Raw genomic sequence first — 26,851 nt, forward strand, 5'->3', positions numbered from 1 at the left:
TCCAAGAGGAATTGCTTGTGCTGACCTGGAAGGTACCACCTGGAGCAGCATGCTTTTTATATATATATAACTATATTTAAAAAGCATGAAAAAAAAGAACATATATCTATATAAAAAATAATAGAAGAAACCTCCTACCGGCATTTAGCAACTCTTTAAACAGGGCTGATGTGTGCAACGCTGGAAGTATTGTCCGTTTCTCAAAAGAGCAGTCTTCAAAATCAGGAGGATAAATGCTATGCTTACAGAATTATTTTTCTCCTGTGCTTCCCCAAGTAGACACAACTTGTTCAGTGCAACAGAGCCTTATTCTTCACCTGTTCATGTGTTCGGATCCGACAGCCTCTGCTTCAACCCCCAATACATCAAGCAAGACAACAGCTCATGTGCATGCAGCAGCAATCTACTGTCAGTGGGATATCGCAGTCACCTATTTTTATCTTTGATCCTAACCCTAGAAGAGCAAAGAAACAGCTCCTCTCCTGCAGTGCCATGAAAACAATATCAGCATTGATTGACTCTGGTTCAGTATGTAAAAATAAGTTATCAAGAGGACATAATTTGGCCACATGCCACATTAGTCTGTACTGCACAGAACATCAGGCATCTAACAGGGAGCTTTCATTTAAGGTGGTTCCTCCCTCCTCCCCAACCAAGAACGATTAAAAAGATGACAGTGTTAGCCCAGAACAATAAGTCATTGAGAAGATAAAAATATAGCAAAGATTGCTTTACCTCCTTGAAAAGGAAAATGCAACGCAGAAGGTGTTAATTCTCTCAGTCTTTAAGGAAGCAACACTGGAAACCAGCATTTTAAGTTTATTACTTTAAAAAAAAAAATTGCTTCAGTATTACACTGTCATTTTATTTCCCTCCGGTCCATAAAGTAGAACTGTGCAACACACGTGCATCCACTACAGTGAAGAGAAATCGCCGAGGGCAATTTCTGATTAGCATTAGGAAGCTACAGCTGCATTGCCATCCTGCAGCCTGCTGGGAGTTCAGGAGAGCGTTTTTTCTGAGTTTGAGCCTCAGATATCACCCACGTTCAGTAAAGCTCAGTCCCATGGCAAGGAAGACGCATACAAACCGAGGGTATATTTGACTGTGAAAGAAACTTGCCTGCAGTGATTTTAGGAAAAGGTTTTCCCCGAAACAGGTAAAACAAATACTGTATTCAATTCTACTAGAAAGCCCCTTGTAAGTAATCCGGGTAAATACCCATTAAGCAATGTAAAAGCAGAGTTAAGCACTGAACAGGAACTCCTGCATTACATGCTGAGCACCATTTATCACTCTATGCCAAGAGGCAACTAGTGAGAACCTCTTAAAGACACATTTCCCATTAGCTAATTAAATTAAACTCTAAATTTAGTAGTTCATACTTGCTCTTAAACTGACCTGTTTCATCTCGGCAATTGCTGGGATGGGGGAAACATATCACATTTACTATATACAGTCAGTCTTTCTGCAAGCAGACACTGAGCCCGAGTGGCAAAAAGCCTTATAAAAATGCATGTTTGCTCCAGAATTCAACCGGTCACTGTTTGCCAGGAACGACATCAGAGTAATCTTTTAATACTCCAGCCAAGTGGTCATTGTGAGTCTTAAATCGACGTTTCTTCTGAGAAGCGGGTTTCTTCCTCCTCTGAATAGGAGCCTACAAGAAGAAATAAACAGTAGTCAAAAAATCTGCCCTCCAGCTGTGACATCTGACCTGATGTGCGACGCTGTGGTAGTCATCACTTCTGCGAAGAAGAGCCCTACTTGAACCAGGGGTGGGCAGGCAGGGAAGGAGCTTGCTTTTTTTTGCAAGAAGCAACAGCATTCACTTCAAATCCAGGCAGGGAGATGACCCTGGGGACAGAGCAGAGTCTCTGTACGCCATGCACAGTAGTAAAGCTGGTGTTTATAAGTAAAGTTTTCAAACACTCCCACACAGTTAACAGAAGCAGGTACTTGCCCCATAATTCTACCCACAATTATGTGCTCAAAGATGCATTTAACATATAAGGAATTCATGAGGGGTTCCTACACGATGACAGGCATTAAAGCATTTAGTGTAGTGACTAGCAGAAACCAGGAACGAGTCTTGTGTGGAAGGGCTCTCATGAAAGGACAGTTTGAAGCCAAGTGCAGAAAAGACGAGACATGCTATATCACATACAAATAAATGTAAAAAAAAAAAGAAAAAAAAGTCTGAAGCCAGAAGGAAAGCATCTTTGGAGAGCCTGCAGCCATTTTGGCCTCCTAGTAAAACACGAGGGTATTGCACCCAGTTTGGAGAACAGGGTGTGTGGGGTGGCAGGCACGTTACACGGTTCCCATCAGGATTTCAAAGCTTCTTAGCAGAAAAGCGAAAGTTAAAAAAAACCCCACCCTTCCCCCAAAAAGTAACTATTCTTCTACTCCTAATGTATTGTACAGCTTCAAGCAGAAGCTTCCACTTTGGAGCTCACAGGGATTTCTGGCATTTGCCCTCTTCTTGATGCTGCTTGGATTACACCGGCTCAAACAAGTTATAAAAACACTGACTGCTGGCTACAGCATTGTTTTTTACAACTTCTTAAAATTGGTCATGCTTCCCCGAGCTACACAAAGCAGCTGTGCATAGGCTCACCAACATGTTTTGGAATTAACACTGCATGGTCAGGAAAGGGGGAATCTCCGAGAAAGATCTGTAATTTGTATCTCTTACTATTTTCTTTGGTCCAGTTTCTTGCATGGAAGAAATACCCTGTCGTTTCAGATACTCTTCAATTTTCTCCTCATCCATAGAATCCACGGGAATGCTCCTCCACAGCTTCTGAAATTCTGAAACACCAAACAAACCCTCATTTTATATCCCAATGAACAAACCCTGGGCAAAGCCCCCACACGAAGGGAAAGAAACCGACTTGATTTCAAACGCTGAAGTATTCTGGCATGTCAGTCTGTGATTGTACAGATGCAGCGGTCACCGCCAGCAGGCACCCAGTTAGCACAACCTTTACCCACTCCAAATGCTGGATGCACTTCCAAAAAAAAAAAAACCAAAACCCCAAACAAAAAAACCCCAACAAAAACCCCAAACTCCAACCAACAAACCACCAACAACAGGACACCCCCAAAACTTAATGGAAAAAGATGAGCTGATTCTCAACTGTGCTAACTGCACTCCAGCATCCCAGCATCAGGAGCACCCACCGGCAACATGTGCTTTTAATGTTAATTTGCTATAGATTCTCTAGCATCCCTATAGCTGTCAACATGTTTTACAAGCCTCGGTTCAAAAGATCTTGGTGAAGGGTAATAACTAACCATAAATGGCAACTTCATTTACACATCTTCAGCTGCCATTGTCTTGGGAGACTTGTCATCTCATAGTCCAATTTACTAAAGATTCAAGACATTTACTTCAGTGGGTTTAAACTCGTTTATCACTGTAATATAATACATACCATGCTATACAGACAATAAATTACTAAAATTCCTCTGGTGTTAAAAAGAAGAGAGATACCTTAAAAGCCACAGCAGCAGGAAAAAAGACAGAGACAGTAAGTCTTAATTAGAGCAGCTGCCATCTGCCTGCACACTTTCTGCCTCATGTAAAGTTTCACAGAGCCTTTGGAATGCCTTCTCCAGGCAGCGGCTGGTACAATCCCACCTCCCTTCATTCCCCAGGCACTAAGTTAGATATATCCTGTCAGCAGGTTTGGCTAACAAACTATAAATAAAACACGAGGCACACATAGCAACGCAAGACTAAATTTTTTCCTTTATTTCCAGATAAATTTAGTATACAGTTGTCAAAACAACCACAACTTCTGCATGCTTAAGAAGCTGTCCTATGCAGCAGGCGATGAAACACTCCAGTGACGGTCTGCCACAGATATACCAGCTCTAGACACGTCGCGACAAAACGGCACTGTACGAAAAGCATACGTAACAGACTTGGTTCCTGCACTTGGACCAATTCCCTTCCTAATGCATCTTGTTTTTCTATGAAAGTACATGCTTTAAGTCTCAGGTCTTTCTTTTCTTCCCTTTGCCAACAGTAAGGGACTGTTCAAGCTTTCCAGGAAACAAAAGAAAGGAATTTTGCCAGCGAAGAACAACAATGTTCATTTTTGGTAATGCAGCATTTTTGAAGAGAAATAAATCCTGTCAAAACACCACTTTTGGTCACACGGAGATAGCGCTCAGCTTGTTTCTCATACAGGCACATATACAGCACAGCGGGATTGAGACTGCAGTTTTCAGATAACTTAATGCAAGGACTGACACTGTAGTCAAGACATTCTCCGCCTGCTCATCCATTTTGAGTGTAATTCCGGGCTTTCAGCATCGCTTGCGGTGCCAGCTATCACAGATCATCCCTCACCTATTCCTGCTGTGGCAGGTGGAGAAGGTTGTGTTATGATTGAAGCTGAACATGCAAGAGAGATTTCTCAGCGATGAGCACTCAGATTAAGTCTTAACAGCAAAAGCCTGCGCAAGGGTCCTGTTGCATCCTCCAGACTTAGAGGAACATGCTCTTTCAGGCTATTTTGTTTCTGTTCATGCCCCCTCCCTGTCCTGAGCACCCAAGCTGGACTCAGCTGGACACCATGACCCGGTGGTGCTTGGAAAGATGAACCAGGTGATGGGTGTGCAAATGCAGTATCGCGCTTCGTGAGTTAACTGTACTGCAAATCATGTGTTTCTGCAGTTCACGCGTGAAGTGACAAGGCTGCACATAAATGCATGACTGTTAAACAGATCCCAGTTAGAGATACTTTGAGACTCTGTTGTGCTATACTGCCTTTGGCTCTGCACAGTTGGCTCCTGTGGGAGGCGGAGAGATGCAGGTCAGTCCTCCAAGATGCACGACAGGCACGTGTACACAAGGTGATAGCAGATGAGAGACTTGATAACTCTGCACTTTTACATGACAGTGTCCTTTTATTTATAGTGTTCTGCTACAAACACAGATGTGTCGTTTCCTTGTTAGAGTTCATGATATATGGACAAATATGCCCCAGTCCAAAAAAAAAAAAAAAAAAAAAAAAAAAAAAAAGGCTGGGGAAAGGGGTTTAATGTTAAACTGGTCTACATTCTTCTGGGGAACAGAAGTGAAAAATTAAACGCTAGAAAATAAATGGTCAGCTCTTCAAGGATCAACATGCACAAAAGTGCAGATCACAGTTAATATCTAACCACAGCATTCTGCATTTCTTGTAATGCAGCGGTTATACCATCATTACAGCTTCACATTCACCTTTTAAACTTGGCCGAGAAATACGAATGTAACAGTCACCAAGAATCAAAACCGCAAAGCGAAAATCGACTTTACATACAGATAATTTAATCCACTAATCGGCCCCACCAGAGTAACTCTACACAGTATTCTGCAACTCCATTTAAAAACTCCTTTGTAAATCAGGCTGCTTTCAGTGCTATTGCTTTGATTGCAATAACTGCAAAAGAACCTTCTTCCCATGCTGAAGCTGCACATAAGGCTGTAAAATACCTTATTGCCTAGGAAAGGGGGGAGTCACAACAACATGGTCCATCCCCATCCACCCCCACCCCCCAGATGCTCTGTGTTAAAGGATTGGTTCAGAACTAAAAGCACAGGATAAAGGTGGAGACAGAGCTGCCACCCTTCAGACAGCTGTGCATACTAGCTGTTTGCATTTAGGGTGCCATCTAAAGGGAAAAGGAGATACATCTATCATCTCATCACAAAAGCGATTCAGTGTAACACCAGACACCAGCTAAATGCAAGAACTGAAGAAACAGATCAGCTGCCTGACTGGCACTGAACCATTTCCACATTACCTGTCAGATTTATTCAGAAGGCTCCAAGGACTATGTCCCTATCAGCTAGTGAAAGTTTAGACCTTGGGAATACGCTATCTGAATTATTGTGACATCCTCTCTGAAATATGAGAACCTATGGGAAAAGCTGGTAATAACTACAGCTCTCATGAAACAACCCTCCGCATTTGTAGCTGTGGTATTTCTGCACCTCAAAATTCATACCCTTGACCCAAGATAGAAAGAGATTTCTCCAACTTCTTTGAGGAATATCTGAAATATTGTCACCCTGGCCTTTGCTATGTGGCTCCAGGTAAAGCGGGTCACCACTTGTTAAAAGCAGTAGTTCATGAGAGGGGCCAGGGAGGAGGAAATGACACACAACGACCCGATTACTGTGCTCCACCACCTCTGGCACAGTGTCCTCGCTTATGGTTGGCCAGGCAGGAGGATGCGGCAGGCTGGCCTGTCTCTGGGGAGGGGAGAAGACAGAAAGAAAAATGCTGTGATGAGCTGATGTGCCTGAAGAGCAGACAACAGTGACAGAAGGCAGTTCCTACAGATGGTTTCAATATAGCGGATCCATTTTTCACAGTGTCTCCTTTTCTCTGTGGACAGGGCACAGGGAGTTCAGTACTGGTGTGAGGAGCGGGAAGGGGATTGTTGGAGCAGAAAGCTCACCACATGCTGGCCTGCTTCAGCCAGGCATAGAGAACAGGTTCAGATGCACACATTCCTGCAGCGCACGTAACCATTATGATTACTGAGCACATTCAATTTTCCTTCTCTGTGTCCTGTCAACTGCTGGGTGATCTTTACGCCACCAGAACACGGTGAAGGTGAGACACTCTTCTATCAGAGCCACTAAACTATTTGATAGATCAGCCAGAACAAGCGTATAATAGCTATGGAAGGAAAAAAAATGTCCAGCAGTCAAGACAGCAAGGTTTCGCCTGACTGCAGCAGGCGGCTTTCAGACAAGCTGACAATTTCTCCTACAGCTTAGGCTGCTATGACAAGACGGAGCCCAGAAAAAGTCCCCTGGGGAGAAATTTCCAAAGAGTTTCTGGCCAAAGCAAAGCAGGTGCTGCGAATGCTCAAGGAGACAACGCGCATTTTCAGCAGAGCTTTCAAGTCATGATGCCAATGCAGATCTTCCCCAGAAGAGGCAGAAAGTTGTGAACCTGGTACCCGAGGTAGGTGCTTGGTGTCTTGCCTGGATTACGAACAAATCCTATATGCAATATCTTGCAATTTGATCACTAAAAGATTTTAACTCAGAAGACTGACAGAATCAACATTACTCACAGGCTGCTCCCTTGCTCCTCCAGATAGCTGACTTCTGGTCTTTCAAGTAATGAGAGGAGGGAATGAGACTACAAGCCAATTCAAAGGCCACTTTAGATGTTTGCTGACATCTCCATCATCACAATGTCTGCATGCACAGACTAAAAATAATGAGCTTTGACCAGCAGTAACCAACACACAGCAAAGTAGAGGGCAGCGTAACAAAAATTTTGCAAACACCTTCTCTCTCCTAAACGCCCAAGGGGTAAGGATGCACAGTTACCTCAACTTTACTGCATCACGAGGTGCCTCATATACGAAAACAATTTGCGCTGACATTCCCTGAGTGATTATACTCTAACATGCTTACGTTTGGGGAACAAGTCATGGGTAAATGGCTGCATGGTAACTTCAGTGCAGCTTATCCTGCACTTCTGACTGCCTCACCTGCTCTTGCAAAAAGGTTGAGATGGCTTCTGGAGATAATCTGCTATATCACACTGGTAATGAAATCTGCCAGAGATTAAAAACAGCTTAAAGATCTTCACTGACCTGAGCCAAAAATCTTAGCACAGGACAAGAACAGACAATAACAGGGCAGAAGGGAAGAAACAACTGAGTAACAGGGAAAGACAGAGTTCTGCTTCCTAACAGTCTCAAGGAACACAGTACTAGATTTATACCTAAAGGAAAGGGTGCTTGATATTAAGTCTGTGCTGCCCCTGGTCCACCTTGCAATTCAAAGCCAGAGCAGTAAGTCATCACTGATCCCAAGCAATTTTTATACTGTTAAATTTAAGAGGCTTTGGCCATTCTTTAAATCTCTTCAAAGGTGCTTAGGAAAAATATTAGAAACATGTATAATTAAAAGCTTTTCAGCACTAAAATACTTCCTATATTGCATTCAGACGTGAAAGATACCATCTCTAACAGTTAAGCAATCAGACTGGCCTTTCAGCATTCAGCCACGGGGTGAAAGCTTGGTTCACATGCAAAGTGCTTAGCCCCAGCACAAAAAAGCAGTGCTTTACTTGGCTGAAGCACCTGAAATCTAGCCCTGCTTTTATAAACACTTTCAGCTACACACTACTGACAGAAGATTAATTAGTCAGGAAGTCAAGAAGGAACACATGCAATCTGAACCTTCCTTGGCTAATCACATAAAAGGAAGAACAAAAGCCGTTCCTTACTGCAAAAACCTTCTCCAGTACCCTTGAGATCACGATATATAGGTACTGCACCACTGCTGCAGTACATTAGGATTTATTTTCAAAAGGGGAGAAAGAAAAGCTTGTTCAGCCATCAAAACAACTGTAGCAAGGGCAGAGGGAGGCACTCCCAGAAAGCAGTTCCTCCCACTACTTTAGACAGAAAGCTCCAGATTGCCCCAGCAGCTCCTCTTTCTCTACTGACTAGTGATGGAGCTCAGACAGCGATGGGAGAGGATGCCTAACTTGTAGAGGATATTAATCCTAGCCAACATATGTTCGAAACCGGAGGGCATCATACAGCAGAATCATGCACTGAGGAGCGCAGAGGCCTTATTTCTAATGATAAACATTAAACTAGAAACATATTTTGAACTGTCATCAGCTGCTAGATCAAAGAGTCTGACAACACTTCAAGGCTTATTTTGCAGTCTTCTAAAAACTTCGTTTTAACGTTGCTGGAGATAATGAGCTGAAACAGCACTGCTAACGCAGAAATGTGTCATAACATCCTGTACGAAGACAATTCTGCCAGTGACTCCCTAAGAGACATGCTTCTGGTGCTCTGGAAAGAACTGTAAAGCAAAACTGCTTGGGAGGGATGGGTCTTCTTAATCACAGGGTAACATGGTTGGAAAAAGGACCCGTTCCAGCTGCAATAAGTAAGCGAACTCACTCAGGGATGTTTTAAGAGTTGTGGCATACACAGGCAGATCACAAGATTCACAAAAGAGAAAGCATTCTTGCTCCCTCTCAGAACAAAGCACCATCATCCGCATGAAAAGAAAAACCAAAATCAGCAGGAACAAAACAAAACAAAAAAACCCAAACAAAAAAAACCAAGACAACCCCACCACTTTTTGATCAGATGGGAACATGCTGCCACCTGCGGATGAAAGAAAGCAAAGCCACCTTGAAGTACAAACAACACTGCACACTAGCAATCCCTTCATTACAGACACTGCAGGCTTAAAATGCCTGCCTTCATCGGGAGACTGAGCCAAACGGCTTAAACATTTTGTTTCAAGGGGTTTTAGAGGGTTTTGTTTAACCTTTTCTCCCCTTTCACAGCAACAGCCTGCATTGCTTGTTCCTAAACACAGATCAGTGCTGGGTGTGCTAAAATATAATGTATTGTACATGAACAGCCTTGGATTTATACTGGCTACCTGATGAAGAGTTGGCAGATGTCTCTTGCTACGTCTTAATAAAATGGGCTCTTTTATTAACTTTCACAGTTAATCCCGGAGTTAATACAAACTAAGAGCAATAGGGTAGAGATCTCCCTCTGATAACTCTTTTAGGATGGTTGGGTGCCAGTTATCTGCAAATAAATTGCACAAGAAGAAACTATCAGCAATCATGACTGTAATACAACCAGTAGCTGCTAAAAACTTAAAAGCTTTGTCTTAACAGTTACTGCAACAGCACTGATTTCTAAATGTTTTGGCCATGTTCGGATCCCTAAAAACTGTGGGCTGATGGACTGAAGAGACACTATCTGAACAGGATGACAGTGTTAATGGTAAACTCATAGGTGTTTGGGAGTTTAGAAATTCCTGTGAATGCACACTAAAGGCTTATAATTCTGCATTTCACATATAGTTCCTACTGCTGCTATCAAGAAGTGACAGAAATTAAGGTTTAAAAACAGATTCACGTCAATATTTTGAAACAATTCTTGTATTTTTAAATGCTGTAGATGTCACATCTACTTAATTATCCTTGTGGAAGAAAGCTATCATTACTAAAAGTGTGGTACATAACAAATAAGTTAATGATACACATTTCCAGTTGCTTAATTCTACTGAAAATAAATAAGCCTCTCTGAGCTAGCCAAAAAAAAAAAAAAAAAAAAAGAGCTTTTTGGTTTGTCCTACAGTCCTGTAAGTAGAGCAGTTCAAGTTTCTATCAAAACTCTTCCCCCCCTTTTTTTTTACCATAATGTGACATTATATGATAAGATGGCTTTATGTGGCATGTTGCAAGAATAGTATCTTAACAACAGAAGTGTTCGGTGTCATTGGAGTCATTTAAAGTAAGGTCTTTTGACACAGATTGCCTTCTCCTTTCTGTACTTACAGGCATCTGATGTTGGCATAAATGTCATTATTGGAACACACCTTGATTTGTGTAATGAATTTCTGTGCATAAACAGGCACATTGTACCAGAGGATTTTACCACTATTTGTTAGACAGAAAACACATGCTGACCTTCTGAAGTCCCAAATCTTCTCCAGCTCTAGGCAGCAGCACTACCCCACGTCTGCGCTCTCCTCCCAGTTGTAAACTACCCCTTCTCAGAACTTTTGCTCACATCTCCTCCCTGTTTGCTTCCTCCTTCTGTTCTATTTGTGGCTTCTCATCGCGTTCACCAATAAAAGGCACGTGATTAATAACCTGGAAAAAACGCCAACAAACTTGCACCTAGAAGCCATTCTTTTGGGTTTTTTTGGCTGCCCTTTACAGAGCAAAATGTTAGATGCCATTTTAGTCACAGTCAGGTGATTGTTAGTCTCTTCTGTACTGCTATGCTTGAAGCAAGTTGTTGGATTCCTGGTGCCACGTTCAAATGTACCAGTATAAAACAGAGGCTATCACCCCAGAACTCACTCGCTAGTCTTGTTAGCCTTATGTTAATATAAACCGTTCTCCTGACATCTGGGTATGCCTAGTATTTCATTACCACCCTAAAAGACTGCTTACACATATAGGTGTTTAAGATAAATTCAAATCAACTAGCATGGAAACATATGTAAAGGAACACCCACCTTCATCCACAGTAAACTGACAGCTCTTGTCATTGTAGAAAAGAATTTTCTTCTTATCAGGGCGATTAACAAAGATGATCTGGTCCCCTAAAGCCTCAGAAACAAATGCAAAAGAACAACTCAAAATCACTTCGTTTCCAAGAGTAAGGATTCCAACTTGAACAACAGACCCAGATCTTGTGCTACAAGAAGCACAACAAACTAGAGAAACAGCAAAGTAACTGGCAATGAAAAGCATCCAAAGCAGACACTGATACTAAGTACACTAATAAAACAAAGATGAGATATGGAGGACGGAGATCAAGGTATAAAGCAGAACTAAATGCCTACAGTTGGAATGTGGGAGATCAAGAGTCTTTTATGAGAAAGAGCTTTGACAGCTGTGCCACAACATCAGGCCAAATCTGAAAGTAAAGGATGAAATACAGAAAAAACTACAGCATTAGATCTTCTGAAATAGCTTTTGAGTTATCAAAAGAACAGAAACAACTCATGAGAAAATTCTCTTAGCCTCTGCGTCCCCTTTGAGAAGCTAACCGGAACGGGTTCACTGAATCGCAGACATGTGCTACTCACCTTTATAGCTTTCTGTGCATTGGGTAGCCCTTCCTCAATATCTTCTAAAAGGATTCCTCCCAGCCCTCGCTGGTCATGCTTGTCCAATAGCCTGAGCAGAGCCTTCTTATCTTTCAAGTTGTACTTGGGTTTGAAAGCATACTTCCCATCTACAACTTCTATTTTTGGATTGTTGACTAGAGCCTGTAATAGGGACATAAATTTTAAACCTTAAAAAGAGCACACATTAGTACTTTTTTTCTAGTGTGCTTTTGAGCAGCTAGAGCACATCAGCCACACGTTACAGCTGCCAGTTTGGAGGTTTGAGTTTGAAACGGATTTTAAATCCCTAGATCCTAGATCCACCAGCCTAGGCATAATTTGCCACAACATAAAGCACAAAGCACCAAAGGAAGCTTAACGTCATTCACTTAATGCCTTTGGGCTCCAAGGTCCATGAGGCCTCTTATGGCAGAACGCCGCACGCATTTCTTTTTAAGAAAGGAATCAACATAAAAAGAAGAGGGAACACAAAAAAGCATGATATGGCTGAATATAAAGTGCAAACGCACAACTCGGCATATCAAGCTCGGGTCATATGGATGTTATGAATGTGAAAGGCATTAACCCGGGATGAACAAAACAGGAGTCAGTCTTCCCCAACTGCCGCCACTTGGCACCAGCAGCTGTAGAAGAAATTGAGAAGAGCAGACCTCCTGCACAGTAGGATTTTAATTATGATGCCAGCTTCAGAGTGAAGCTGACCAGAAGTTCATGGACAATTGAAATGATTTAAGATAAGCTCCGAATCACTTTTGCTGTGCAGCCAGTACCACAGTGGAAGTTCACCTGTAACAGAGGGCAACTCTACTTAGTTTCTTCTGCAGATGCCAGCCTGACCCTGAAAGGAGAAAGAGAAGAGACACAGAAAGAAGAAAGGAGAGAGAAAACACCGGTAACAGAGAAGGTAACTAACTTTGGCGCTGCAGGGTGTTTGTTCACCTTCTCTCATCCAGTAACAATTCAGTGATGATTTTATATGCACTTCTTGGGAGGAGCTTTTTCATTCCATCTTGATATTCTAGTTCATTACAGAAACAACTTGGAGCTACCTTTTAAAAGACTTCAGCAAAGTCAAGCTTCCGTCACAACCAACACTGCCGTATTGGAGGTTTCTGTACCCCAGAATATTAGTACTGGTAGCAAAGGAATGCCACAGGCTGCATTAGTTAAAACCATCCTAGTTTTACTATGCAGAGATTTTTTGCCCATTTCTCAACAGCCTTTACTATTCTGTTGTGAGGATTTTAAATATGATCTGAGCAAAACCAGGTACGCCAATCAAGTACAAACACCAAACATGTTATTTTGCCGATTTATTCATCTTGAAATTCCATGAAGACATTCAGATTGATTAAGCATGAAGATGAATATGGTGGCAAGTTACAGTGAATCTGTAAGAACGAAACCTAGCATCCAGAGTGAGCCTAATGAACTCCAACAGTGGAATTTGCAGATCTGTTGCCCCACGATTTCAGACATAAATTTCACATCAGAATTCTTCATTTTGGTAAGTAACAAAGAACTGTAAGCCTATGAATTTTGTGCCATACTCCTTTGGTTTAGTTAATTTAACATCCTCGATGTTGGAAGAGATCTCCGCTTGAAATTGTTCTTTAGAAAAAATTCCTTAAGAAAAACAGCTTGTTCATATAAAATTAGTAATGAATAAATTCACTTGACATAACATATACTCTCTGTGTAACAATTCCAACAGGTCCGTAAAAATGTCAGAATAGCTTTCATTTCAGAGTTACCTCAACGGTAGGAGTTACAAGACAGACAGACATGTGAATCAACATAGTTTCTTAAAGAGGAGATTATATATTTATAGAGCTTGTAGTTAAATAAACATGTGTAATTCAGGTTTATCATAATCCTTTATCTTCAATTAAGATCTAAACATATGTTTTCTTTACCTCGCTCATTAACCATTGTTTCTGTTTGAGTCCAATATCTAAATGCTGTGTCTCATCCAAAATCTCTTCTAGGGTTAATGGATGTGTATCACCACGCTGGTGCCGAGTCTGGAAAAGTAAATACGATCTATTAGAGTTCTGGACTTACTTTATTCAGTGACTCAATTATCATAAAGTAAATAAAATTGGTATAATGTGATGACAAAACAACTTTTGCAAAACCAGGATGGACACATAGCGTATGAGTTTCAATTTAGGGTTTTTGAGAATATAAGCAAAAATAATTAGTACCAGCTGAGACTGATGACAACGTCATCTGTCTAGCACCAAATTACATGTTATCTTGATAAATAGCTCATGAATCCTAGAAGTTGACTGCATCTAGCAATTCCTATTTCTACTGCAAATAAAAAACATTATCCTGCTTTTTAAGTGACCTGGAATAATTAGGATTTCAGTAATGAAACAATATGCTGACCGTTTTGTTTATTGACAGCATTTTTTAATTTAACGAGCAGTTTCTTGAGATTCTCACTCTTGCAGTAAAAGAATTTTAGAGTTTGAAATATTCAGCATCTTTCAGCTACCACAGGAGAGTAAGTAACGAAAAGTATTTAAAAACATTATATATTTAAAAACAAAACATCGTACCTTCATATAATTCACTATTTTAGCAAGGACTCCAAACTTGTAGCCAGAGCCTCCTGAAAGGGCTTTCAAGTTAAATGACCCATTACTGTGATCTGCAAGAGGAGAAAACAAACAATTAAATGATGCTTTCAACAACACCCTGTTGGCTCTGCACTCCATCTCTTTCTCACTCTACTTCCATAAGCTTTCAGAATTACAACTATGAGCAGAAATGTGTGTTGCAGGAGCAGTCACCCTCAGAGGACTCTGTGCTAGCACACGTGTTGATCCAGATGCACAGAGCTTCCTGTTGACACGCATGGCTCTGGAACACTTCTGAGCAGAGCTCCATAAATATAAAGTTATTGGGACTTGACCTTTAAGAAAACAGCAAGCAACTGCAGCATTACTACCATAAGAGTACATGTTTAATTCTGTGGCTTAACATATCATAATAATTTATGATATTAACTCATGCTGAAATAATGCACTGCATTTTTGCCCAACAATTAATAGGTCTACTGATAGCTTTGTGCTGCTGAGATAGGAGCAGAAAGTTTCACTTATTCCTAAAAGGTATGCAACAGTTACACACCAGGTAAAGGAAAGCTGTGCTGGTTGTGCTGGGTGGTTTTTTTTGGATTTTTTGTTTGTTTGTTTGTTTGGGGTTTTTTTGTTTGGCTTTTTTTTTAAGTAGCTCTAGTGGAAAACTCATTAAAAAAAAACCAAAACCCTCCATAAATTCAAAACAATTCAACTTGGTGTGTTGCACCAGAATCCCCTCTGTTGTCAAGTCTGGTTCTGTCTTAATGCATCATGAGTTTGCTACTGTGTAAAGCTTGTTTTAAAAATTCGTGCAAGGTTGTTAATGACTATTTTATTAACTTTAGCTATTAGCACAGCACATTAAACAGAAATATCCACAAACCGCTACCAAAAGCCACAGGCCCATTACCAGCATAACGTTGCTCAAACTTAATGGTAACAGCTTTTCAGAATTTCAGCTACTCCAGAAAAAGAACATTTCCTATTTGTCACCACAGGAACTTTTTAATCCACTGGTGATTTCTAATCATATTTGACAGGACAGTAGGTATCTCAGAGATACTGAGTTCCTGTTATTTCTGTGGAAAAATCAGTCGAGGGAGAGAAAAGAACAATTAAAGTCAGTGCACTAACTGAGGAAGAGGTTGCAATGGCTGCTGAGAAGAGCTGCTAAGCAAAGTCTTTGCTCTGCTGGGCAGCTGGAGGGTATGGATGAAAGTGGTGATAAGGAGGAGTGGAAGGGCTCAGCGGTTTGCGGTAGCAAAGAAAGAAAGAAAAAAGAAAAAAAGATCGTCATATTCTAGAAAATGCACCTAAGGTGTTCAACAAAGATCAATCACCTCCACCAAGTAGAGAAAGTCTGCTACATTCACCGTGTTTAAATTTAGATGCCCTTGCCAAGTTCTTCACAGGAAACTCCAAATTAAGTTTCCAAAGTCACTATGTTTCAGGTGAATCTTTTTCCTGTCTGTCCCACTACATCTCAACCTACTTCTAAGCTGATCTGTAAGTCCCTATAAAAGGCAACTGCAATGTGGGAATTTTGGATGTAGTCATGTTTCAAATCCGCTTTTGACAATTATCGGGAAGACTTCATGGAAACTGGTGCTAGTGTAGTAAAAAACAATGCCGAAGGAACAAACATCAAATTTAAAACTCAGCAACTGGTAATTGTGAAGCTATTACATCGTATTAGAGGCTTTACGTAGTACAACAATTCTAAAATTAACGCAGAAGAATCAGTATAACTCCAGCTACAGAAGAACATTTTAGTCTGGTTACTAAATGGAAAAAAGGGAGAAAATCAAAAGCCAGCTCCCCCTGAAAATACAGCCTATAGGGATTTTCCCCTACAGGGTCCCCTTTTATTGTTAAAAATTAGTGTCTATGGAGGACATTTTCCAAATAAAACAAACATACGTGTAACGAGAGGTCTAAAGTGACTAAAATAAATTCAGAGGTACAACAAATAGTTAAGATGACTTATCATGTATTTGTTCTGTCAATTGAATCAAGAAGATTATCGTGTTTAATCTGCCTGGCTACAGCCTGCTATAGTTCATGACAAGCAAATCTAACCACACGGCGAAGCTGGAAATCTGCAGATATTAACACTTCAAACGTCATGGTTTGACCGGCTGCTTTCCAGCGCAAAGCAAAGCAGGGTCACAGCCACTGTCGCCCTCCCAGCACGCTTCTCCACTAACAAGCTCATCACGCACAAAGAGCATCCCCCAAAACGAGAGCGGGAAGGGGTTCGTTTCTTATTCAAGACAGTAAGAGCCAAATTTATGAATGATTTACTCCTGGGGTTGAGGGCTTGATGCAAATGAGCATAAAGGAAGTTGTCAGCAGCATCATACTCTGGCCAATGGTAGGAAAGCTCCATCTTAGCAGTGCCATAGGCTGCATTAAAAAAAGGGACCAGAACAGCGCTCTTTCAGCATCCTTTCAGACAAGAGGTAGGTGTGTATTCATTTTATAACATTGTCTTAGGTTTATCTTGATTACTAAAAGAAAATATGCCTGTAACCTACAAGCCTGTAAAAAGCTTCTTAGAATTAGAATGATTTTTCTCTAGGTTTAGCAGGATTTTATTCCGCTGAACGCAGAGGGGCTTGTCTTGCACTATCAGACAAGCACTTTCACCATCTGTGCACTAATGGAAAATTGATGACCACTCCATCTTGCAGAAAAGCTAATGCACCAAGCCAAGATTCAGTAAACAAAATGGATTTCATGCTTATTGGGGAGGTAGCTTGTTTCCTGCAGCCTCACGTTCCTTGTAACTGATTCTGTATGTTTTTGCAGAAATGACAGTGAAAAGATTTTCCTTAAAACAACGACAGCTAAACCTGAAATTTAAGAAATATATCTCCCAAGTGGGTATTCTGTAAACCGTATCAATTAAGCTGCCTAAAAGAGATCTATGTTCATGGATATGCTAAAAACCTGTTCTAGAAATTTGGTACATTAGGGTAGGAAGAAAATCCCGTTGCATATTATTATTCCTGTAAATACTGGAGCCGTGATCAACACAATACAAACAGACAGGTTAGAATCCATCTGAGATTTGTAAATGCTATTACGCCAAGATGTCTATTCAGTGGTTTCTTAAACAGGACTTCCTCAGTGCTGCATTGAAATGATTTTTTGCCAGTCATTTCCCTCTGCTCCATGCATACGATTTCAAATAAAGCTGCTCCTCTGCAGCGTCTAAAGATGATGATACTTTTAAATTAAAACCTAATACGGGTATTACAGAAGCCAATTCATTAAATATTTAACTCACTGCATTTTGGATACATACAATAGCTGAAATGCATTCAAATCAGACTGGCTTAAAATATTAATTTAAATTGTGCCATTACAAAATAAGTAAAACTGCATGAAACCAGACCATCTTTGACAGCTTTCAAAGACACTAACCTTATTAGTGCTGTGCTAATTCTGAAGGCTCGGCAATGGCTCCTTCAGTCTTGTATTTTAATAATTACAGCAACGAGTATCTGATATTTATCTGCCTCGCCTCATTCAAATCTAAGGAGATCATCATCATCCTCGAGAAGCACGAACCACCTCCGGCACAGGCATTAAATTCCACCTCCCTGCGTAAAGACGAGTTTCTCTACGCTGTGCAAATCGCTGCCCTAATGGTGGCTGTGGAGTGGGAAGGGGCCGGCTGCTGCACTGCGCCGGCAGCCGAGCGGCACGGACTCCTGCCTGGGGAGCCATTCCATGCCATGCCAAAGATGCTCCTCTCCTCTCGGCAACAGAGCTACAGCCTTGGCGGAGAGCTGTGCCGGCAAAGGGTTCTGGCTACGCAATGTAAACATGCCCAGTCTCTACAGTGGCCCCAAATCTCGAACACTTTTAGCAATTACTAAAATACTAAATTTCATACATTACTGAACTTCATTAAATACATCAGCAGGAACAGTTAATTTTTGTGCCTGGTGTTTACAGAGTGGGCAAACTTAAATGCAACAGATTCCAAGAAAATCCTCAGTCTTGGAAATCTGTTTAAGAAGATCAAAACAAAACCCCTCTCCTTTCTTTCTCAAGGATATTCTCTTGCCATTTAAAATACACATTTAAATCCTCCTTGTTTTAATTACCCCTTAAAGGGGACTCCAAATCCTTTTATTTAGCCCCCCCTTTCTCTCTCACAGATTTTCAAAGAAATCTTCAGACCAGCGTTTCAACAACCCTCCTGACTTCTTAGTCCCATAAAACAGGTCAGCTGAGTTTCTTTCCTAGATTGTGACCAAACCAAGCCTCGCTTGCAAAGCCAGGACCCAGCTCAGCTCAGGAGTATTTTTAGCTTGGAGTTGCTCTGTAATCTTTTGTTTAAGAAAAAACTAACAGTTTAATTAATCCTATCCATCTCAGCCATACTTTGTATATTCAGTTACAAATTTGTGTATTCAGTTACAGATTTAACAGAGGAAACAGTAAGTTACTGCAACTGCTCCAATAAATGTCTGTATCAAATACTAATGCCAGGTATATTCCCAACAACAAAGTTGTTCTGTTTCAGTTTAAACCCATTAAAGACAGAAGGATAAAGAACAAAATGTTTAATATTTGACCAGTAAAAATAAGACATAAACTGCAAGCTGGTTTGGCTGCATCATCCTGGTTTTCACAATATCCTTTTTTCAAATAATGACACAAAAATAATGACATGTACTTAGGCTGCTTTAAGTAATCTGTTTTAGTAGACACCATCACACTTTGCCTTTGTCACTTGCCATTTATTCAGGCATTTTGTAGTTTTCGACATCTAAACACATTGATTGCAGAATTATTTCTGGGATACACAAGGTTCATTAAAGTATTACCGGTGAGCACAGTTTAACAAACATCAGCGTTACCCCTTCATTCCGTAGGTTTGATTACTGAATGAAATTCAACTAAATGCGGATAGCCAGGACCATTTTGTAACGAACATAGCTAGGTTTTCACTTTCTGCGTTATGTTCAAAGCAAAAAACTCTTTCCTTAAGGCATGGAAATAAGACTCCAGGTTTCTACAAAGTTACAATCTTGTCTCTCTCTTCCCCTTCCATAATCCCACGTTTTCTGGGGCACCCCAGCAGAGGAAAGCACATTTTGCGAGCTGCCCCTTAGCCGGCACGCATGCACCCACAGGCTTACATGCGGGGCACAGGCTGGCTTGTCAGTGCTGCTCACCACCACGTTTCACCTAAAAACTCTTTGCTATTTCTTCAAGGGAATATGGAGATCTGACTCAATCTCCTTCTCCCACACGCAGTTTTCAATCGCCTGAAGGATTCAAAGGTTATTACGGTGTCCTACGGTACGCTAAGACAGGTAACCAGAAGTTACTGTCACTCCTTGGACACTTTTTATTCCATTAGACTATATACCAAAAGTACTGTAAGTTCCCTCAGTTTTGGGAGGCAAAGCCAGGGAAAGGAGGAAACCGGGGGAAAACCAGACACAACTGTAAAGATGTTACTGCCAAACACCTCATCCACCTGCTTATCGGTAATTCACAAAGAAATTCAGACACAGACAAAACTGCTTTTTTGTTCTAGATATACTACAGTAATTACTGAGGCACAGCCTACTTCCACACTTTTGAGCAATGGCCTTTCCAAAACAGCACATCTCGACAGCAACATCATTCACGCCAAAGGCAGATCCGCTGAAGCCAACTTCTTGTTTCATCTCTCCCCCACACCACAAAGCAGTCTTTTCTTCTGCTGGGTACAAACAGACAGTACTGGACCAAAGATGACATTCCTTTCCTAGCAGTTAAGCAGAGAATACAGTTGAAAATAAGAAATCAGAACTCCTCAGAAAGAGCTGGGTTTTCCTTGTTATCTATCCAAATGATCACAGCACCACAAATGGGCCAAGATTTCCAAATGCACTCAGTGCCATTCGGGCAGCTGAATGAGGCAGTTGGATTTCTCGAGCACAAACTTCTACTCAACAGTGGAACAGCCTGGGAATGAATGCATCGGGAAATCTGGCGTTCGGAAGTCAAAAGACTTCTGCAGGGTTAACAAGTCTGGGCTAATAGGCAATTCTAAAATAATGAGTTTTAAAGAACCAGGATTGTTTTTTTGTACTAGAACGACCAAAAGTTCTGTTCTTTGAAAACGTCCTCCAAAATAGTTATGATTTATACATTTTTTTAAAGAGTGACCTCTTTCTTTCTCCCAAGTAGGAGAAAAAAGCCAACCAACCAACCAACCTCCAATGACATTAACATTTAGTAAGTTCTTCTAATCACTCAGATAAGGAAGGGCGGTACGCGGATCTCCTGTTTTTCTAAGAATGCCAAAAGAGCACTGAGGACTTTCACACCATGCGAGTACCAACCTCAATAACAACAGTGGACAGGTCACCGAAACCACTGCATATCTTGAAAAATATCTTTGTAAGCTTTCTGTCTTTGCATATACGTGAAATAAAGAAGCAAAGCTCTCTCATTCCAAAATAATTTGCACTATGTGACACATGTGTGGACCAGTCATCGCTGAAATGAACATTCCAGACAAATCACAAAAGTTGTACATTTAGAGTTTGATAGTTTTGTGAGTAAATACGAGTATGCAACGATCCATGTTTGTAGGAGGTGCGAGCACTTAGTCTGAGCTTAAGTTCTAACAGTTTGGGATAAAAATCACAGCATGTTCTTGGTCAATGCAGTCCTCAACAGCTTTGTTTTTCTGTTTCAGCCCCCAAATCCGTGACAGTGAGCACACCAAGACAACTCTTCAAGAATGGCAACCCTCAACACCACTCACTGGAACGAGACTACATCAATTTCCCAGTATCTGGGCTTTCAAGTGCAAAAAATTTACCCTTTCCATGATAACTGGAACACTGCCTGCTTTATTATTCTGATCATATTCATCTTTACTGTAGTTTCTCTGGTGGTGTTGGCTTTCCTCTATGAACTGCTAGACTGTTGCTGCTGTGTGAAAAATAAAACTGTGAAAGACTTGGAGAATGAACCCAATCCTGTCAGAGCAATGATGAACAGCTTCAGAAAGCATGAAACAGAGGTGGTGTAGGAAGGACTGCGCATCAGCACTTGAAGAACGTTAAACACCTTGAATGAAGCCTCTTGTATCTTACAAATGAGCAAGTCACATGCTTTTTTTTCTTTTGGACTTAAATATAACAGCAACAGTTATCATTTTACCTCTGGATGTGAACTTGAGTAATTGGCAAAGGATTTCCGAGTGCTTAGCAGAAGGATAATCTGTTGCAATGTTATGGGGGGGAGAAAAGATATTTGTTTTCAAATGAACTTTTGTTGTTTATATTGAATTACTAGCATAGATCTTTGTCTACCTGAACAAACAAATGTTGCCTAACATGCATAAAACTATGTTGCTTAACTGGAGAAAATATTTATAAAAACACTCAACAATCTGATCATACATACTGCAAAGACACAGCAGTGCCCTCCCACTGAGGTCAACCACACAGATATAAAAGGGGTGAGAAAAAAGATACGAGATAGAAGGGTTGCATGGCGAGAGATCCCACGAGACAGGAGACACTTGTGTGAATTCTTGCCTTTGACAGCTCTTCTTAATTACGGGTTTCTTGCTTTTAGAAGAGAGGGTGGTGGGAAGAAAAGTAAACCAACATGAAACATACCCCCTAAAATGGTCTTTTCTAACCTCCTGTGGTACAATTTGACCCTTTCTCCCTCCCTTTCTCCAGTTCCAGAGAACTGCTCTCCCCTTACTTCATATTCAACCTGTTGAACAACTTCTGGGTGTTGAGACGTGACTGATGCACTACTTTAAGAATATCTGACTGTTTCCACAAAAGCATACTGTAGTGGCACTACGGTCTGGAACAAACAGGGACATTTTTCTGCCCCAAGGCTGCTGCCTCTATGGTAACCACAACACCACAGGGAGTCAGACATGCTGGAGATTAACTTTTCAAAGCTGAACTGGAACCGACTGAGTTCTCGCCAAGGAAGACAAGCAGACGGGTCGCAGATCTCCCACACCGACGACAGTAATTTTGCTCAGCCTGCACACAGCTTTCAGGTGTTGACATGCTTCACAAAGGAGGCCACACCAGGATAAGCCTTGCGCTAGAGATGGCAGGATGGATGTACGGCGAGAAGTGACTTCATTTTGCACAAGAGAATCTCAGTTTGCTTCATTCGCCTGCCGATGCATCCCAGAGAGTTCACACTCACACCTTTCTCACAAACTGACCGCCTAACACTCAGACCTCTAGCTCACCAGATTGTTTTTCTTCTGTAGCTGCGTTGCATCTATAGTTTTTAAAACCATAAAAGTTTTGCAGTTACAAATTACAACTGTAATAATGGCGTCCAACAGTGTGGCCATCAGTAAGACCTGATTAAGTCTTTCAAACTCCTGAACCCACAGAGAAGCAGGCCAGCGAGAAACATCCCAGACTGAAGCTACATGTGGGACGAGATATTTAACTATATAAAACCCAAATAATATTCCTGTCATTAGGGAAACAAAACCCACCTAGTGGCCAAATGGACCAGTAAGCTACAACGCTGATCTTGCAGTCTATCCACATCAGAAATACCTTTGTGCTATGGCCAGTACCTGTAATTATCTCTTTCTTTTTTTTTTTTTTTTTTTTTAAAATATATAAACTGCCTCTATCAGGTTCAGTATGCCTCAGCTCCAGAAGATCCAGACACAATAAAAGACTCACTAATTTGACTCATGCTCTTCCTGGTCAGTGAGATGGAGTCACAAGACACACAGGCCACTACTAACCAGCACAGCCAGTCCAGTGATTCACCTGGAAAAGCAACCTCCCTTCTGCAATCACAAAATGACACTACCACCGCTGCAACCATTCATCTCAGATACACTTGTTACAGTGAAGTCCCGCCAGTACCAGTCTCGCGTGCAGAGAATGCTTTTAGCTAAGAATCAAACTATAAGCACAATTAATGGAAGCTGACATCCCAGGTACAAGACAACTTAGGATCCACACCAAGACGTACAATGAAGCTAGTGTTAGTGACAATAATGCTTTCTGCTGTCAGGGACACCGGGTAGATGCCTCATTACATTCTGCTGTATTTGACAGCGTCAGCCCTGAGAGATCCGTGTCCTGCTCAAGATAGGCAACAGTAGCTGTCTGGATGCACTGAATTAATTAACATGCCTCTTTCCTGAAAGCAAACACTCCGAACAGCAACAGGACTGCTGGCCGCTTGCAGCTTCCCTACAAAACGCTCAATATCGCTGCACACAAGAAGGCAGCGTACAGGAAGTAACACGGCTAGCCTCTGCTATGCTGGCTTCAAGTTCTCAAGCCTTCCTGAGAAGCACACGCAATGACAAATCTTGGGACTCATTCCAGCTACTTATTTCACAGATCTATAAAGGGGGCTGGGTGTTTGCACAAGGAACAGAAGACAAAGATCTACCCTTGCACAGCCCTAGAGCCTCAGGACGATTCTTTCCCAAATGTAGGCCAAGTCGTGAAACTGCTCCTGGAGATTTCAGCTCTCGATTACTGTTGGCTAAGACCATCAAGACAAAGGTCTTAAGATAAAGACTAAGGCTTTAGGCACAACTTACTATTCATTAATAAAAAGAAATAAACAGATATGATCAATTTCATTTATTTTCCAGTTACTATTCCGAACTGAGTAAACAAGGCAGAGTTTGAATTTTTCAAATAACTTCTTTGAATAACGATTTCAAATAATGATAGTAATAACTCTTCTCACTGGAAAGCTTACAACAAATCTTCACACACAGACCAGATTTAGCTATACAGTCATTTGAAGATTAGTGTGATCTCAATGTCTCTCCTCCCCAAAAAAGTGACAAGGGCAGGTTCTCTGGTCATAGAATCACAGAACAAGGGAGAACCTGCAGGTGCTACACACCCAGAGACTATCAATGCCAATGCACTGTCACTGTGACATTATTTACCGTCTTTGTGGTCGTTACACAACAAAACTAGGACTGATCATGTTCATTTTCATTTCTTTGGGGGGGTGGGGCAGGGATTCTTCAACATCACATTCTTACTCCACCTCCCCAAGACCCATCTCTGACACACGCATATCTGACAGGTACCTAACAGTCTGGCGATTCAAATAAGAAGCTGGTTTTGAGGCAAAGGAATTGGACTCTGCAGCATCACAGGGCAACTTGCGCTGCTTGTGGCTGCTTAACCTGTTCAGTTGCTTGCCAGCCTGAACACTTGTTCTGAGCTGATTCCTAAGAACAAGAGGAAGAAAGTTGGCTCGCTCGCTCTCCGTTATTTTTCTTCCATCCTTGCTGCTTCTGCAGTACTTAGTAAATACTCTCCAAGGGAAAATGAAAGTAGACTGAACTCATTCCACATAAAAGTGTTATAGAAACCCTGAAATCTTTCTGACGCTGTCTGGAATGAAGCCAGCAGCATAAAAGTTAAAGCGTATTTTCTCAGAGCCACACGTTCCTATTTGTGTAAGCTAATCATTTGACAGCTGCAAAAGCACTTATAAAAATACCCAGCCCACAAAACCACAGAAAAGAAATTACTTTCTTTATCTACTTTGCCACTCGGCCACATATCTACTCAACTCCTCCAGATCAGACTCACGTTTGAACTGTCTGCCCTCTTCCTACCTCCCCATCCCCCTTTCCCAGCAAACCGGTCTCATGCAGGATATGCAGTTTAGGACATTCCACATAGATTTTTATTTTATTTGTGGCAAAGAGACCACGGAAACCTGGCCTCCCTTAACTTATTTTAAAATGTCTGGCTGATAACTTTATTTGGTGCCCTCAGAACCTGGACATACATAAGCAGACTCCGTACTCTTCCCCTCAGACAGAAAATGCTCTACTCCTCCCATTGTCCTTGATGCACTTCTCTGTTGTTTTTAGCTCTGTTGTTTCTTTTGGAGTTTAGAAGACAGCCACACGTGGTATTCAAAATATGACCAAGCAATGAGTTTGCGCAACAGGGTATTTTGTGTTTTAGTAACTCCTGACATAAAATGCACCTTTAAGAGTGCATCCAAGAACTGTCAGTGCTTTCAGAGCACTGAAAAGGCCCCCCAAGTTAGGAGTCTCTCACAGTAAAAGCAAACACAGAGAGTGCCGCTGCGTGCACACAAATCGTCTCCCTGCTACTCCAGATACTGCACTTTTCCTTTGCTCCCACTAATTTGGTGCTGCTTTATTAACCGCTTATTTGATACTGAGAGACGCATTATCAGTGCCATCATCCCAGGGAAACAGCAAAACTCCTGACCAAAGCAGACAGAAACCTACAGAAGCCCTGGTGTTCATGAACAAAGATTAGGTCCCAAGTAAAACAAGAATGACTGCTAATCACAATATGCTAGCCAGACAAGATGGAAGGTGCAAAATCCATCACACGGATAGATAGCCTACAACCTACAGTTAACAAAATTAAGTTTTAGGCGCTCTCTTACCAGAAAGACAGAGGAGGAAAAAAAAGAACAATACCGCTGTTAACACTTGTCCTTGGGTCCAGCAACCACTGAAATCCACTAATTAAAGCTCAGCTTCATCCGAAATATTTTGGCAGCAACGATTACTCCAATTGACTAACAGCAAACAAGTCACAGGATAATGCCTGACATGCATACGTGGTAGCAAAACCGTTTTTTCCCATCGCACAACTAAATTTCCTAACAAAAAGCGACAACTTCAGAAAAAGAATGACAACAACCACCAGCAAAATTCAGATAGACTGATTCATACTAATAAACCATAGCTTAGAGGCAGGTGGTAGAAAACACCAAACAGCTGTGAAACATAAGACTTTCACCAACCTGTATTCTGTTTTGAGCTTGACGAGCCACCTTGTTCTACCTTTGCTTTCTTCTTTTTTGAAGAAGAGGAGTCAGAAGATGGCGCTGGACGTTTTTCTACTGCTGGTGTGGAGAGGGCACGCTTTTTGAATAGCTCTCGCTCCCTCAATAAGCTTGGATCCATAATTCTGTCACAAGAAGTAAGAGGAAAAAGGAACAAAAAGATATTAGAGTCAATAAGATACTTAAGAGCAGAGAAATCTGTTTATGAAGTTGTTTATTTCTTGTTTGTACCCTTCTCTTCCAGTGCACGGACTTTTAAGAAACTGACACGTCTGGGGATTTCAAGTGTCAGAACAACCCCCCGAACCCCAAAGAAGAATCCCAAGGTAGATAACGGGCTTTCTGAGCCATGTCTCAAACTCACATCCACCCGGGAAAGCGCCGGGGAAGCCTGCCGGCCCCACACCAAGGCCAAACGCCCGTCTGACCGGCACCCGGCGTTAACGAGGAACTCCAAAGTCACCCACACCAGACAAAACTTAGGCGACAAACCCAAGCGACCGGATCCACCGCCCGAAAACCACCGACCGGCAGCGACCCCGACGGCGTCGGCCCCTCGCTGCCCTCCACGCCCCCCTTTACCCACCTCCGCGGCACAGCGGGACAACGCGAAGAAGGGCCGGCGGCGGGCAGGGGCCTGGGGAAGCCGCCTCCCTCCTTCCCTTTCCTTCTCTCCTTTCCCTCACTCCTCAGCGCCTGTCCCCCACCGGCCGGGCGGGCTCAGGGCTGACCGCCTTCCCCA

At 41.7% G+C, this 26,851-nt stretch overlaps 2 protein-coding genes across 2 annotated transcripts; one reads left to right on the forward strand and one right to left on the reverse strand.

Annotated features, from left to right (window-relative positions):
- Positions 1–784: 784 nt before the first annotated feature.
- GTF2E2 (general transcription factor IIE, polypeptide 2, beta 34kDa) lies at positions 785–26,779 on the reverse strand. The gene is made up of 8 exons (XM_010575524.1): positions 26,696–26,779; positions 26,068–26,234; positions 14,233–14,324; positions 13,582–13,689; positions 11,624–11,806; positions 11,048–11,141; positions 2,699–2,814; positions 785–1,660 (listed from the first exon to the last, which is right to left on the reverse strand). The coding sequence occupies exons 2-8, from the start codon at positions 26,228–26,230 to the stop codon at positions 1,541–1,543; spliced, it is 876 nt and encodes a 291-aa protein (XP_010573826.1). The 5' UTR covers positions 26,231–26,234; positions 26,696–26,779; the 3' UTR covers positions 785–1,540.
- SMIM18 (small integral membrane protein 18) lies at positions 21,017–21,829 on the forward strand. The gene has a single exon (XM_010575523.1). The coding sequence runs from the start codon at positions 21,017–21,019 to the stop codon at positions 21,308–21,310; it is 294 nt and encodes a 97-aa protein (XP_010573825.1). The 3' UTR covers positions 21,311–21,829.
- Positions 26,780–26,851: the final 72 nt, after the last annotated feature.

This window comes from Haliaeetus leucocephalus, unplaced genomic scaffold, assembly GCF_000737465.1.
Source record: "Haliaeetus leucocephalus isolate CR32 unplaced genomic scaffold, Haliaeetus_leucocephalus-4.0 Scaffold484, whole genome shotgun sequence".
Taxonomy (NCBI): Eukaryota; Metazoa; Chordata; class Aves; order Accipitriformes; family Accipitridae; genus Haliaeetus; species Haliaeetus leucocephalus.